Source organism: Schistocerca serialis, chromosome 5 (genome assembly GCF_023864345.2).
Source record: "Schistocerca serialis cubense isolate TAMUIC-IGC-003099 chromosome 5, iqSchSeri2.2, whole genome shotgun sequence".
Classification (NCBI taxonomy): domain Eukaryota; kingdom Metazoa; phylum Arthropoda; class Insecta; order Orthoptera; family Acrididae; genus Schistocerca; species Schistocerca serialis.
In genome coordinates, this window is record NC_064642.1 from 289,610,910 (window position 1) to 289,628,273 (window position 17,364).

General features: G+C 41.8%; 1 protein-coding gene across 2 annotated transcripts in view; it reads right to left on the reverse strand.

Moving 5' to 3' along the window:
• Positions 1-3,313: 3,313 nt before the first annotated feature.
• The window catches only part of LOC126481426 (uncharacterized), a 277,457-nt gene continuing 263,406 nt past the window's right edge, over positions 3,314-17,364 (reverse strand). For both annotated transcript variants that reach the window (XM_050105171.1, XM_050105170.1), the window contains 2 exons: positions 12,877-12,999; positions 3,314-3,564 (listed from right to left, as the gene is read on the reverse strand). In XM_050105171.1, coding sequence (XP_049961128.1) covers positions 3,450-3,564; positions 12,877-12,999 — 238 coding nt within the window. In that variant the 3' untranslated portion in view covers positions 3,314-3,449. The remainder of the gene's footprint in view (positions 3,565-12,876; positions 13,000-17,364) is intronic.

The window sequence follows — 17,364 nt, forward strand, 5'->3', positions numbered from 1 at the left end:
TCCCTTAAAACCCACTTCCTTTCGTCTTCCCCTCTCCTTCCCTCTTTCCTGATGAGGCAACAGTTTGTTGCGAAAGCTTGAATTTTGTGTGTATGTTTGTGTTTGTTTGTGTGTCTATCGACCTGCCAGCGCTTTTGTTCGGTAAGTCACCTCATCTTTGTTTTTTTATATATATATATATAAAAAAACCCGGCAGAAGGAATCATTAATGAGTTTCAAAGTGCTGCAATCAATCCAGCTAGCACGACAACTGTGCATAGGGAGAAAACAGAATGATGGATAATGGCTGAGTAATTCTTCACAAGTGACACGTTTCTGCAGACAGTTCTAAGCGATGCGTGAGACAGCGTAATGAGCGATGCCACTGGACAGAACATGAATGGAAATGAGTGATTCGAAGTGATAAATTGTACTGTAGCCTGTGGCAATTCTGGTTTGTGTTCAGGAAAACGTTATCTACATCATGCGTAGTGCCATCAGTGACGTACAGAGAAGGTGGTGGTATGGTATGAGGGTGTTTACACATTGTGTTTAAGAAAATGCTGAATGTAGAAGGGGAGAATGCATTTTAGAGCAGAAAATCGTTCATGCAGGAGAATTGTGCAAATATACTGTCATTTGATGATTGAACAGACTTGTGTATGTGCAACATTGTAATAAGCATTTGTGGCGCAGAGAAACAAGTGGAGGAGTTGAAAAAAATAAGTCACCAGGTCCGAATGAAATCCCAATTAGATTTTTCAAAAAGTACACTATGGCACTGACCCCTTGTGTAGTTTGCATTTATTGTGAATCTCTAGTCCAGCACAAAGTCCCAAGTGACTGGAAAAAAGTGCAGGCAACTCCTGTGTGCAAGAAAATTATACACCAATTTCACTAACATCAGTTTTCTGCAGAATCCTTGAACATATTCTCAGTTTGAATATAGTAAATTTTGCTTGAGGTCGAGAATCTTAGGTCCATAAATCATTATGGTTTTAGAAAGCATAGCTTATGCGAAACTCAGCGTGCACTTTTCTCAAATGCTATACTGTGAATTACGAATGAAGGGCAACAGGCAGATTCCATATTTCTAGATTTCCGGAAAATGTTTGACATGGTGCCTCATTGCAGGCTGCTAAAGAAGGTACGAACATGTGGATTAGGTTCACAGATGCCGGTGTGGCTCAAAGACTTGTTAAGTTATAGAACCAAGTGTGTTTTCCTTGAAGGTGAGTGTTCATCAGAAAACAAGAGTATTGTCAGGAGTGCCCCAGAGTAGTGTGATAGGACTGGTGTTCTTTCTCTACATACATGATGATCTGGCAGACAAGGCAGGCAGCAATCTGTGGTTGTTTACTGATGATGTCGTGGTGGACAATAAGGTGTCGAAGTTGAGTGAGTGTAAGAGGATACAAGATGAGAGACAAAATTTCTAGTTGGTGTGATGAATGGCAGCCAGCTCTAAATGTAGAGAAATGTAAGTTAATGTCGATGAGTATGAATAACAAATCCATAATGTACGGATATAGCATTAGTAGTATCCTGCTTGACACAGTAACATTATTTAAATATGTGGGCGTAACGTAGCAAAGCGATATGAAACGGAATGAGCATGAGAGGATTGTGGTAGGAAAGGTGAATGGGCAACTTTGGTTTATTGGGAACATTTTAGGAAATAGTGGTTCATCTGTAAAGGAGGCTGCATATAGGATGCTAGTGCGACTCATCTTGAGAGCTGCTCGAGTGTTTGGGATCCGTATCAGGTCGGACTGACAGAACACATCAAAGCGATTCAGAGGCAGGCTGCTAGATTTGTTACCAGTAGGTCTGAACAACACATAAGTATTACAGAGATGCTTCAAGATTCGAAATGGGAATCCTTGAAGGGAAGGCCACACTCTTTTCGAGGAACACTGCTGAGAAAATTTGGAGAACTGGCAACTGAAGTTGACTTCTGAATGATTCTACTACCACCAACATACACTGTGCATTAAAGACCGAGATTTGCGAGTGAAACAGAGGAGAGAATGGCCATGAACTATGTTGTGGTTTATGGAATATTTACATAGATGTAGATGTAGATGTAGAGGGGTTGGTAGGATGAAGTACAAGTTTGTGTGACACAGAAAGGTACAGAAAATAATATACAAAAGTAAGTGAAAGTGTCATAGGAAGAGTGATCAATTTGAAGGTCTAGGATTAATGATATCAGAGAGAGTGATGTGGGACATGAGATAATGCACCAACAATCAACGTGGTCATGTAGCTGTGTGTTGTGCATGGACGAAACAGTTTATACAGTGTGACTCATAAGTGTGGTGTGGTTTGGAAGGCAACATGTAAAACAGCAAGGAAGAGAAACACACACACACACACACACACACACACACACACACACAAAAAGACAACCGTCTCTGGCTGTTGAGCAACTGCAAGCAACAAGCAACAGCACATGATGAGAGAAGCAATATAGGTGGTGGAGGTAAGGAGATGACTGGGGTGGGGAGGGATAGCCAGGTATGGGTGGGGGACAGTAAAGTGCTGCTTGTGGCAGCACACAGGGATGAGGTGAGGAGAGGGCAGGGCAGCTAGGTGTCTGCCCCCAAAAGCAGCACTTGCTTCACAGCTTGTGCCATCTGGATCCTCCCTACCAACACCAGCTTTTCTGAAATACACAGGTGGGAACTCTCCTTGCAATACATCCTACATTCCTGTAAACCTCCGGCCATCAATCTTCGTTCGTCACTATCCTTCACCCACAAATCCCCTACCCTGTTCCCACTTCAGACTACACAACATTCTGTTCCATCAACACACCCACAGTTTTTTTTACTTCTCTCCTTTCCACCTCCCACCCTCATCTAACCTCCCCACTACACTGCACCTCGCTGCCCTACCCTCTCCCCACTTTGTCCCTATATGCTCTCACAAGAAGAAGTTTATTGTCCCCCACCCTGCTATCCCTTCCCTCCTCACTGCATCCTCCTCCTTACCCCCACCATCCAGATTGCTTCCCTCATCAAGGCTGTTGCTTGCAATCTGGCCTTGGCAGCCAGGGACAGTAGTCATGTGCATGCAAGTTACATTTGTTTGAATGTGTGTGTGTTTTGTCCAATGCAGAAAAAGGTCTTGTGGCCGAAAGCTTACCCTTTGTAGTAATCTTTTTGTTAGGCTGTCTGCGACTCAACATCTTCACTATATAGTGAGTAGCACTCTGTCCTTTTCATAATACTGTGAATATTTCTATTTTTCTGAGGAATCATAACAGGAATTTTGCAAGTCACAGTTTATATATTTTATCTACTGTTTTACCAACAATGTAGAAGATAGCTTAGTTTCAACATTTTTTATTAAATCTGTTAATGGTCACATTACATAATATTTACAAAGAATACATTTTTTTTTTTAAACCAGACATTACTTTCAGCACACATCCTTATGTGAGTAAGTACCTACATATGTTTGTATCAGCAACCAAATCTTTCCAAAATTTTCACGTACTGTTTCACAGCTTTGTAATAATTTTGTAAGAAATAGGAGTTTCTTTCCACTCCATTTGCCAGGTTTTTTACTTGTGTTTCACTGGAACAAACACAAAGAAAAACAGTTAGTTGCCATCATAAAATTATGACATGTACTGGACAAAAACTAGCATATTTATGGAAATATCCACTACCTAGTAAAGTATCTTATGATTCATGCTGTGATGCATTCACTTGTGCCACTGGATATCACATGAAATAAACAATGCTGCCACTGGACACTGACCCACAGAAATATTCCACCAGATGATTCATGTGTGTGGGTGTGGTACAAATGGTGTGTATATAAATGTGTTTTGGTGAGAGTGAAATTTTATGGTGGATGGTGACATTTGGGCCATTACCTGTAGTTCCACTGAGTTATCAATAAACTTTAGTTCTTTTTTTTTCACTATGTACAGGGTGAATAAAAAAGGACTTTACAACTTTGTAATGATATAGAAATTTACTGAGATAACTTACTTTGTAGCAGACAACCTCAAGTTTCATACAAAAGTGTCAAGTGTCATTTTGGTTCAATGTGACTACCATTTGTGATGCAGCAAACATCCTACCAGTAATCAATTTCTTCCCACTTGTTGCAGCAAACTAGGCATAACTTATGCAATGGCAGTGTGGATTTGATTTTTCTGGTTGACTAAATTGTTTGGTAGGAAAGGAACATGCACTCTGTCTTTAATGAAACCCCCAGAGAAAGAAATCCAGTAGTGTCAAAGGCCCTTCACGGTCAATCCTCCAATCTGAGAAGTGATTATCCAGGAAACCTCTAACTTCTGTGAGGAAATGATGTAGTGCACTGTCGTGCTGGTAGTAAATTGTCACATCTCGGTCACCTTTATCAATCTGTGGAAGTAAAATGTTTTGAAGCATATTCAGACACACAATAACAATGACAGTTTCCTCCACGAAAAAGAAATGGCCGTACACTTTTCAATTTGCTAAGGACACCAAACATGTTATCTTTGGGGCTGTAACAAACATGTTCCAGGGTTGCACTGGATTTCCAGTGTCCCATGTTCTGCAGTTGTGGGTATTCAACGTGACAATAATGTCTAATTGTCCTCTATCTGATGCACAATTTCTGCAAAGAATTCCCATGAGCAAACTCATCTTTATAGTAATTTGCTGTACCATTGTGTATTTGTATGGTTTCATGTGCAAACATGTATGCAGTACTCACCAAACAGTCTTTTGTGGAATGCCTGTCTTGCGAGATGCATGTCTCACTGATTTTCATGGGCTGCGGGCAGAGCTCTCCCTCACCTGTGTGACATAATCATTAACACACAGGCGACCTGCTGACTTATCATTTCGCAGTGAACAACCAGCCTTAATGAAGTCCTTGCACAAAGAGTACATTGTAGGCCTACGTCAAGGATCTTTAGTGTATCTGGTGTGAAATTTACACTGAATAGTTGTTGCAGAGTTCATTTCATGAAACCAAAACACGCAGAGAGCATGCTTTACATCAGTGAATGAAGCCATTTTAACTGCGCACTATGGGGTAGTGATGCATTACGTGAACCAGATTTTAGTTTGAAACTTCCTGGCAGATTAAAACTGTGTGCCCGACCGAGACTCGAACTCGGGTCCTGGCAGAAGTAAAGCTGTGAGTACCGGGCGTGAGTCGTGCTTCAGTAGCTCAGATGGTAGAGCACTTGCCCACGAAAGGCAAAGGACCCGAGTTCGAGTCTCGGTCGGGCACACAGTTTTAATCTGCCAGGAAGTTTCATATCAGCGCACACTCTGCTGCAGAGTGAAAATCTCATTCTGGAGATTTTAGTTTGTTTGCTACAAAATGTCACACCTAATTATGTAAGTTATTTCAATAAAGTTGTATATCATTCCAAAGTTGTAAAGCCCTTTTGACTCACCCTGTATATTTATCAAGGTAAAGATTAGCTCTTTTTCAGGCATGAATGATAATCACCTATGAAGACATCTTGGAAATTTGAAAAACCTGCTCAACAGGACTACTCAACAATGCAGTGACAGACAGTTCACCTGTCAACAAGTAGTTTCATCATGGCAAACAAAAGTTTAACAATGATGATCTTTTGCAGGATTCTTCTGTTAACTTATCTGAAGCATAAAGGTGAAAAGTCGAGTGTTTATTAACTAGGCAGGAGATGAAGGCTAAAGCATGAAAATAAAATGCCACAATAATTGACTGTTCTCAGATTTTATTTGACAGAGGGAAAACTGTGCACTTCGTTGGGCATTTGACGTAACCACAGTGGACATAAAAAGATGCATTATACTGCCATTGTTGAAAAGTGTGTGAAACAATCTCAATCAATGTTGAAGAATTACTGCTAAATGCTGTATTCAACTGGCACTAAAATTACCACTGCCAGTAACTATAGTTCAATAATAAATGCATGTTAAATTGGAAAAAAGGGGGGAAGGGGGTAAGAGACCATTTTTCATCCATGGATAATCGGAGCAGGACAAATTTCAAATTGCTAAACAATGTATTGAGTTCTACAACACACACTTAAGACTAGGGTGTTCCAGACAGACCTGATTTCAAAAGACTATACCTTCTTAGTGAAAGAAGACAGAAACTTAGGGTGGACTTCAACTTTCATGACGTTACCAGTAGGGTCTTCCAGATGCAGTAAGCTAGCTTTTTCACTACCTAATGTGCTCAGAGTTGAGATGGTAATAACACACCAACAAAATGGTTTTGCATTCTGCCTTTCCACACGTGAAACTCAGTTACGATGATATAGTGTGGTTTTCTTTGTAAATATGGTATAACGAAGACTGTTTGAGCATAAAGGGTGTACGGATTTTGCGAAGCACCATTTGCCTACAAGGCTCCCTGATAACATAACCATTTTTCGAAATATGAAAAGGCTCCTAAAATTTGAGGAGAACTGTGAAGCCACATATGAAGAGCAGTGAATGCAGCAACTCCACACATGCTTGCAAATGTATGAACCAAGTGAGACCATCTCTGGAAGTCTGTTGTGCGTACATTGGAGGGCTTATTGAACTTTTGTGAAAGGCAAACAAAAACTTTGATCTATACAAAATTGTAAAAGGGTGTAAGTGCAGGCATGTAAAAGATAAACCTTTTAAAAATGAAACTGTTATTTTGAAAAAGTGAACTTCGTAGTCCTATGTGTAAGTTAAAATTCATCCTAAGTTTCTGTCTTAATTAAAAAAGAAGTTACTGGCTTGTGCAATTAAATGAATCTTTTTGAAAAACTTTTATACTGATCTATCATTAACTAAACAGTCTTCTCCATATTAACAGTAATGGGTAACAAACAAATTAATCATGTGAAAGTCAATTCAGAACTTTAAGTGACACTTTAAAATCTCAGTAATCAGGAGGACAGTGTTTACTCTTGCCTAATAAACACAGACATACTTATTGCAATAGTGTTATACAAATTTGTCAGAAAGTTATCAACAGATATAGAAATGACACTAAGAAAATACTTTTTTTACTTGATCCATCAGAGCACATTACTCCGATATTACAATTTTCGGCAAATGTTGCCCATCTTCACACATGTTAAAAAAAATTAGAAGCAAATGACAACTGGAAACTTAATCCTGAGTCTTAATTATAACAATGATGATAATGTTTTGACAATGACATGTCATGTTATTTGCTAGGATGCTGCAGAGATCTGGAGGGTGACAGAGGGTGGGGTCGGAAGGCTACGAGGAAGAGAAGGTTTCATTTCAGGTCTTGACTTCAGAAAGTCATATGTTGAGAAATTTGTTATGACATTCAAGGCCTGGGTGGCACTGGGCGACAAGGGGTACGGCAGGTGCCTTCTCAGTTTTTTGAAAATGAAATCTGTATCAGTCAGAGGGGTAAGCAGAGGAGAGACTGCCTGGGAAACATTTTTGAGAATTTTGCAGCCAGGGATTGGTTGTTAATGTAGGTGTTGAGGGATTCAGTAGTAAAGTAGATTATGTCTGCCACATCAACAAACTCCCCCTCGCTTTCCACCACTACTGATCTTATACATTTCTCCCAGGCAGGATTCTCCACTCACCCTCTCAATAATAAAGTTACCATTTCCAAAAAAATCAGACGCACTCTCCTTGTCACCCCGGCCTTGAATGCCTCAATACATTAATCCACTAAGGTTATCACTTTCTCAAGTCAAGTCCTGAAATTATATGTTCTCTCCCAGATAGTCTCCCTACATTACCCACTGGAACTTTCTGCCTTCCCTCCTCCTCTCCCCTTCTCCAACCAGTGTAACATTCCAGTCAAAGCAAGCAGCATACCCAAACTATGATCCCTACACCATGGTTCCTACCCGTGAAACACCCCCACTATAAAAACTGACCCATGCACCCACCAGACTTCTCCAATCATAAATCTAACAATATCAAGGGCAAAGCAACTTGGGAAATTGTGGATGATGTTTATCACCTATCTTGCTACCACTGCATAGCTTTTTACATAGGAATAACCACAACTACACTGTCTGAGCACATCAGTGGGCATAGAAGAAATGTTCATCTCAGGCACATGCTGCACCCAATTACTGAATATCCTCTACAGCTCGAATCAGTAGACCATAAGACACCATGCGACTATTTGGATCCTCTCACACAATACTAGCTCTCTGAATCTAGAGCTGGGAATATGCATTCCAACACTTCCCAACAATCTCTTGCATTTAACCTCCATCAACACATCTAACCCCACCCACCCTTTTTTCTCATTATAATAATGTTTTTCATTTACATTTTTATACATATATTTTTATTTATTATATCTTTATTGCATTGCATTTAATTTTCCATCTTTGTTCTCCTTTCAGCCCTCTTTTCTATCGCCCCCCCCCCCCCCCCCTCCAGTCTCTCCTAGTTCTTAATAAATGCACTATTCATTTCTCTTCCTCTTAAATATCTTTATTACTCAGCCTGTCCTCATTTTCTCTGGAGTTCTACCAATGTACCATCCTTGACTTACTACTATCAGAGATACTGCCCACCCCCCCTTCATCTTTGTCTTCTTTTGTGCTCATAGCAGGTGCGTCAGTCTGAATGACCTGCTCTTCTTTTTAATCTCCCCTAATCAACCCTACTCTCCTCCCTGAAGCTGGAAGCCGGAACTAGAAATCTATGATTGTGGCCTATACTTCTATGTACGTGTGTATTGGCAGTACTAGGTATAAATATTCACCTCTTGAAGGTAAATACTGACCAGCAATTCTGCCTCATATAACAGTTTTCTCATTTGAATTTTCCTTTTGATTATATAATGTTTCAGTGTATCAAAGGTAATGCAGGGAGGGGGGGGAGGGGAGGGGGGTGTAGGGAATTATAATGAAAGGCAAGAGGGGACATTACAAAACTGTGTGTACTTACAGGACCACTATTAAAACATTAATAACAATGCCAGTACAAATTTTTAAATACAAAGTACTGAAATGTCACTTGCATTATACAGGGTGTTTAAAAAATGACCGGTATATTTGAAACGGCAATAAAAACTAAACGAGCAGCGATAGAAATACACCGTTTGTTGCAATATGCTTGGGACAACAGTACATTTTCAGGCGGACTAACTTTCGAAATTACAGTAGTTACAATTTTCAACAACAGATGGCGCTGCAAGTGATGTGAAAGATATAGAAGACAACGCAGTCTGTGGGTGCGCCATTCTGTACGTCGTCTTTCTGCTGTAAGCGTGTGCTGTTCACAACGTGCATGTGTGCTGTGGACAACATGGTTTATTCCTTAGAACAGAGGATTTTTCTGGTGTTGGAATTCCACCGCCTAGAACACAGTGTTGTTGCAACAAGACGAAGTTTTCAACGGAGGTTTAATGTAACCAAAGGACCGAAAAGCGATACAATAAAGGATCTGTTCGAAAAATTTCAACGGACTGGGAACGTGACGGATGAACGTGCTGGAAAGGTAGGGCGACCACGTACGGCAACCACAGAGGGCAACGCGCAGCTAGTGCAGCAGGTGATCCAACAGCGGCCTTGGGTTTCCGTTCGCCGTGTTGCAGCTGCGGTCCAAATGACGCCAACGTGCACGTATCGTCTCATGCGCCAGAGTTTACACCTCTATCCATACCAAATTCAAATGCGGCAACCCCTCAGCGCCGCTACCATTGCTGCACGAGAGACATTCGCTAACGATATAGAGCACAGGATTGATGACGGCGATATGCATGTGGGCAGCATTTGGTTTACTGACGAAGCTTATTTTTACCTGGACGGCTTCGTCAATAAACAGAACTGGCGCATATGCGGAACCGAAAAGCCCCACGTTGCAGTCCCATCGTCCCTGCATCCTCAAAAAGTACTGGTCTGGGCCGCCATTTCTTCCAAAGGAATCATTGGCCCATTTTTCAGATCCGAAACGATTACTGCATCACGCTATCTGGACATTCTTCGTGAATTTGTGGCGGTACAAACTGCCTTAGACGACACTGCGAACACCTCGTGGTTTATGCAAGATGGTGCCCGGCCACATCGCACGGCCGACGTCTTTAATTTCCTGAACGAATATTTCGATGATCGTGTGATTGCTTTGGGCTATCCAAAACATACAGGAGGTGGCGTGGATTGGCCTCCCTATTCGCCAGACATGAACCCCTGTGACTTCTTTCTGTGGGGACACTTGAAAGACCAGGTGTACCGCCAGAATCCAGAAACAATTGAACAGCTGAAGCAGTACATCTCATCTGCACGTGAAGCCATTGCGCCAGACACGTTGTCAAAGGTTTTGGGTAATTTCATTCAGAGACTACGCCATATTATTGCTACGCATGGTGGATATGTGGAAAATATCGTACTATAGAGTTTCCCAGACTGCAGCGCCATCTGTTGTTGAAAATTGTAACTACTGTAATTTCGAAAGTTTGTCCGCCTGAAAATGTACTGTTGTCCCAAGCATATTGCAACAAACGGTGTATTTCTATCGCTGCTCGTTTAGTTTTTATTGCCGTTTCAAATATACCGGTCAGTTTTGAAACACCCTGTATTTACGAAGTTGCTATTTCCAACCCAAAATTTCTATTTTTGGTATAACCACTATGTTACATGTTTTATATTGTTGTTGTGGTCTTCAGTCCAGAGACTAGTTTGATGCAGCTCTCTATGCTACTCTATCCCGTGCAAGCTTCTTCATCTCCCAGTACCTACTGCAACCTACATCCTTCCGAATCTGTTTAGTGTATTCATCTCTTGGTCTCCCTCTACAATTTTTACCTTCCGTGCTGCACTCCAATACTAAATTGGTGATCCCTTGATGCCTCAGAACATATCCTACTAACTGATCTCTTCTTCTAGTCAAGTTGTGCCACAAATTTCTTTTCTCCCCAATTCTATTCAATACCTCCTCATTAGTTATGTGATCTAAATACCTAATATACAGCATTCTTCTGTAGCACAACATTTCAAAAGCTTATATTCTCTTCCTGTCCAAAGTATTTATCGTCCATGTTTCACTTCCATACATGGCTACACTCCATACAAATACTTTCAGAAACGACTTCTTGGCACTTAAATCTATACTCGATGTTAACAAATTTCTCTTCTTCAGAAACGCTTTCCTTGCCATTGTCAGTCTACATTTTATATCCTCTCTCCTTCGACCATCATCAGTTATTTTGCTCCCCAAATAGCAAAACTCATCTACTACTTTAAGTGTCTCATTTCCTAATCTAATTCCCTCAGCATTACCCGACTTAATTCGACTACATTCCATTATTCTCGTTTTGCTTTTGTTGATGTTCATTTTATATCCTCCTTTCAAGACACCATCCCTTCCGTTCAACTGCTCTTCTAAGTCCTTTGCTGCCTCCGACAGAATTACAATGTCATAGGCGAGCCTCAAAGTTTTTATTTCTTCTCCATGGATTTTAATACCTACTCCGAATTTTTCTTTTGTTTCCTTCACGGGGATAGGCTACAACCCTGTCTCACTACCTTCCTGACCACTGCTTCCCTTTCATGCCCATCGACTCTTATAACTGCCATCTGGTTTCTGTACAAATTGTAAATAGCCTTTTGCTCCCTGTATTTTACCCCTGCCACCTTCAAAATTTGAAAGAGAGGATTCCAGTCAATATTGTCAAAAGAGTTCTCCAAGTCTACAAATGCTAGAAATGTAGCTTTGCCTTTCCTTAATCTATCTTCTAAGATGAATTGTAGGGTCAGTATTACCTCACGTGTTCCAACATTTCTACGGAATCCAAACTGATCTTCCCCGAGATCAGCTTCTACTAGTTTTTCTATTCGTATGTAAATAATTCGTGTTAGTATTTTGCAGCTGTGACTTATTAAACTGATAGTTTGGTAATTTTCACATCTGTCAACACCTGCTTTCTTTGGGATTGGAATTATTATATTCTTCTTGAAGTCTGAGGGTATTTTACCTGTCTCATACATCTTGCTCACCAGATGGTAGAGTTTTGTCAGGAATGTCTCTCCCAAGGCCATCAGTAGTTCCAATGGAATGTTGTCTATTCCCAGGGCCTTGTTTCGACTCAGGTCTTTCAGTGCTCAAATTCTTCAAGCAGTATCGTATCTCCCATTTCATCTTCATCTACATCCTCTTCCATTTCCATAATATTATCCTCAAGTACATTGCCCTTGTATAGACCCTCTATATACTCCTACCACCTTTCTGCTTTCCCTTCTTTGCTTAGAACTGGGTTTCCATCTGAGCTCTTGATATTCATACAAGTGGTTCTCTTTTCTCCAAAGGTCTCTCTAATTTTCCTGTGGGCAGTATCTATCTTACACCTAGTGATATATGCCTCATTTTTCCTCTAGCCATCCCTGATTAGCCATTTTGCACTTCCTGTCGATCTCATTTTTGAGACCTCTGTATTCCTTCTTGTCTGCTTCATTTACTGCATTTTTATATTTTCTCCTTTCATCGATTAAATTCAAAATGTCTTCTGTTACCCAAGGATTTCTACTAGCCTTCGTCTTTTTACCTAATTGATCCTCTGCTGCCTTCACTATTTCATCTCTTAAAGCTACCCATTCTTCTTCTACTGTATTTCTTGCCCCCATTCTTGTCAATCGTTCCCTAATGCTTTCTCTGAAACTCTCTACAACCTCTGGTTCCGTCAGTTTATCCAGGTCCCATCTCCTTAAATTCCCATCTTTTTGCAGTTTCTTTAGTTTTAATCTGCAGTTCATGACCAATAGATTGTGGTCAGAGTCCACATCTGCCCATGGAAATGTCTTACAATTTAAAACTTAAATTTTATATTAAAAATCTGTATTTCATGGAAAATAACTTTTTATGAAAATTAACATTTCTTGCTGTTTTTCACTAGTATGAAATTAAGATAATTCACTGCAATGAGAGTAGAACTCAAATAAAACAAAATGCTTACTTGACATGTCCATATTTCTGGGTTATTGTTATACTGTCTTCCAATATTTGTTCCCAGTTGCGGAGATCAATATGTAGTTTGAAACATATGGCCAACTTGTAACTCATTACGTTGAATGAAACACTGAAACAATTAAAAATTTTACTTTTACATTTAACTACCTAATTCTCCAAGTTCTCTAAAGAAAGCATACAAATGGAACATGGAGCATGATAAATAATGAACAACATAACAGGGTTTGTAAAGGAAATGTTCTACAAGAAAATCTAACATTCTCATTAGAGACTGCATCTAACATCTTTAGGTGCAACGACTGTGCAGATACATTAATGTTGAATCACAACTGAGGCATGACTAAACAAAGTCCCTATAAAACTAGCTGGCATGTTTTGACTGTCCCTAGAGTTTTGCCATAAGATATTCTAATAATCATTTAAATCCACAATATTATGAAAAGGATAGCTGCTAGTCACCATACAGTGGAGATGCTGAGTCACAGATAGGCACAACAAAAGGACTGTCACAAAATAAGCTTTTGGACAATAAGGCTTTTGTCAAAAATAGATGACACACACACACACACACACACACACACACACACACACACACACACAAAGGCGGGTACGCGCGCGCAAATGCAACTCACACACACAGCTGGCTGCTGCTGCTCGTAGTGTGGCTTCACCTACCAGAGGCTGTGGTCATATATGTGTGTGTGTGTGTGTGTGTGTGTGTGTGTGTGTATTCCATTGTTTAATTTAAATCAGTCATACAAAATAGATGCCACAGGGACAGGTCACTGTGATGTGGAAAGAGGTCAAATATGTAAATTTTATTTAAGTGCAATACAATGAAACATCTTACATTTTGCAAATATTATTGTGTTACAGTGCTAATGTTAATTCTAAAACAACCTAAAACACCAATTTTATGAGTTTAATTAAGTGGCTCTCTGCAATGGAGTAAAATGAGTTGCTCAACAGAAAGTTGTTTAACTGTCTTTTCACCACATTACCTACATTTGATATGGTCTGGCAATTTGTTGAATACATTCATACCCATTTACCTGACTCCTGGTACTAGTGTTTTCACCCTGAAATATTTCCAGAGGTCATTTTTGGTCACAGTGTTATACATGGTCCAGTCACATTAATGTGATCACCACCTGTGTTTGACGTCAATATGAAATAACCTCTCACATATGGCAGGTGCCAGCAATAGCAGTGGAGAGTATATAAGGCTTGTCAGGGGATGCAGAAAACAGTGCAATCATTGTCATAATGCTGAAACTTAGCTATTTATCTGATGTCCAAAAGGGCATGATCATTGGCTTTTGGGTCAAGGGTGGAAGCATTTCTGAAATGACTAAGTCTGTAAACTCTTTGTGTGCCCCTGTGATTAAAGTATACTGAGCATGGCAAAATGGTGCTATCTACAACTGGTGTTGAGGCAACTGTTCCATGGGCCACAGATGACAGGGGTAAATGATGGTTGTGGAGAGTTGAGTAACTGAATGCCCAGGTGAACCAAGAGATTACCAAACAGTGTCTCCTTGATGACCGTTCAGCAAATGCTGCTGCGTATGGGTGCCTGGTTCATGCATCCATGCTCACGGCTGTTCATCAGCAATAAAGGCTGAAATTTGCATGCCAATACCGCAACTGGGTGTCCACTGGTTGGCAACAGGTGGCCTTTTCAAATGGATCACGTTTTATGCTCCACTGGACAAATGGCCGTGGGCGTGTGCAGTGCGAAATGTCTGAAAGCAAATAACTTGCAACAATCACTAGAAGGGTCCTGGTGGGAGGGCATTACCATGATGATTTCATCATTCTGGAACGTGCAGTGTATCTACGCAAGTATGCGTCTATGGTTGGGAACAATGTCTGCACATATATGCAGTTTGTTTCTCCTTGGCATCTACCAGCTGGACACTGCAATGTGTCACACAGCACACAGTGTATGTGCGTGGTTTGAAGAGCACCAGGATGATTTCCCCTTACTCCCTTGGCAACAAAAAATCTGTGGATTTAAAACCAATGGATAATCTAAAGGACCATCTCAATTTAGACACGCACCATAGCTGGCCATGGCACAGGAGTTGGCATGGCTCCACATCCCTGTTGGTACCATCCAGAACTGGGCTGAATCTCTTCCTGCACATCATGCAGTGGTCTATGCTGAAAAGGTGGTTATTCAGCCTTTTTACAGGTGGTCACATTACTGTGACTGGTCAGTGTATTTTGCTTTTCACTATTCTTAGAGAAATGTAAGTGATCAAAAATAACACTAATGAACACAAGGACCACATGTTAAGTTTTTACCAAAACAATGAAAGTAAAATTTTTATTCTGAACAGATAATTTTATTATCATTCAAAATATTCACCTTTAATATTTTTACTTTTTTGCATGTTTTTGAATCAGTCCAGGATACATTGTTTTCCATTCTAATGTTGGTACGCTAATAATGGAGCTTTGAAAGAATTGAATAGCTTCTTGAGATGATGAAAATAGCTCTTTACGTATTTTTCGTTTGATGTAAGGTAAGAACAGGAAATCTTTAGAAGATAAATCAGGTGAACATGGACAATGATACTTTATTTGATGTTTGATTCTGTCAAACAGTAAATTTTTAAATGTCTTGAAGATGGATGATGTAGTAGCCACCAGAAAGATAGCGGGAGGCGCACATTGGCATGGCGCGTAACGGACGGTAGTTGCCGCAAGTAGAGTCCCGTCCACCAGAGGGCACGCGAGAATTCGGACGCGACCTCTGCCGGCATGACAACAACAACAACAACAACAACTCCGGCAGCACGGGCCGTGCCCAGTCAGTTAACATCGGGCATGCCTAGGACACAGTCCCGATCTACGCTAAGTGAAGTGCGATGTAAATGTGAACAGTGTTACTACACAATTGGCGACGAGTAGGGTCGTTCTTTCACGTGTTGCGTCGTTGTTCCGGTTTCGCAGCTTCTCCACGGCATGGAGGATTTGGTGCGAGTTTTGGTTGCGCAGCAGACGGAACTCATGGCCACCATGAAACAAGTGCTTCCGGCGTTGCTCTCCACGCCGTCTGCTCCGGCGCCGTTCCCTCCTCCCTTTCCCCCGTATGACGAGACGGCGGAGGATTGGGACGCATATGAACATCGCCTTCGGCAGCGTTTCCAGGCGTTTCATGTTGCCGATGCGGAGGTATGTCGTGCTCTCTTCTTGTCTTGGATATCTCCCTCGCTGTATCAAGTTTTGCGGCAGCTAGCGCCGTTGCAGGAACCCTTGTCCTTGTCTTTTGACGCATTGTGTTCATTGCTGTCTTCATATTATCGCCGCCGCACGCATGTTGTGGCGGCTAGGGTCGAGTTCTATCAATGCAAGAAACAGCCCCATCAGTCTTACCGGGCGTGGGCCGCTGCCCTGCACAGTCTTAGTCGCAAGTGTCATTTTGTCACGGAGCAGTCGCGAGAGTCGCACGCCCACATTATGGTACGCGACGTCATTGTTAGTTCGGCCCCTGACAGGGAGGTCCGGCAACGGGCCCTGCAGTTAGAAAACCCTTCCCTCGAGGAAGTCCTGTCCATTGCTCAATCGTATGAAGTCTCTCACGCCGCAGGTCAACAGCTGGAAGCGTGGTGCGACGTCGCGGAGGTTCAGGGCGCCGCGGCCGCGTCCACTGTGTCGGGTGGACGACGTGAGAGCGGTACAATCCAGCCGTTACGGCCGCTCCCACACGGCGCGTAAACAGAATTCCGGCCGCCGGCCCCTGTTGCCGTCCTGTGCATCATGCTATATACATCATGATCGGTCAGCGTGCCCCCAGCGTTGGGCCGTTTGTCGCAAATGTAATAGAAAAGGTCACATTGCTAAAGTTTGCCGCTCAGCCTCAAAAGAATCGAAGGAAGCAGGTACAGAGGACATGGACGTTGACAATCAGGAAGTTTCATCGGGCCAGGCTCCCGACGCATCGGCACGCAAACTCTTTATCGAGGTGTTGGTTCGGTCGCGCCGGTTACAACTGCAAGTCGATACGGGCGCGGCAGTTTCGTTGTTGAATGCACAAACTTATTCCGACCTTGGATCGCCCCCGTTGGCGCCAGTTTACCGGCATCTACGCGGTTATGGTAAACAGTTCATTCCCCTACTGAGTCAATTCACTACCGACGTGACTTACAAATCAGTCACTCGGTCTGTTACTTTTATTGTTGTCAGTGATGCGAGCTCAGCTAACCTTTTTGGCCTGGATGCCTTTCAAGCTTTCGGTTTTTCTATCGCTGACACCATACAGTTGGTCTCCGAAGACGTTCCCTACCAATCATTGGAATCTTTGATCTCCGACTTTCCAGATATTTTTGAGGAGGGCCTGGGGCGTGTTTCAGATTTTGAAGCTCACGTAACGTTGAAGGCGTCGGCTCGCCCGCGTTTTCTACGCGCGAGGGAGATCCTCTTGGCTCTCCGCCCTCAGGTAAAGGAAGAGCTAGACCGGCTGACA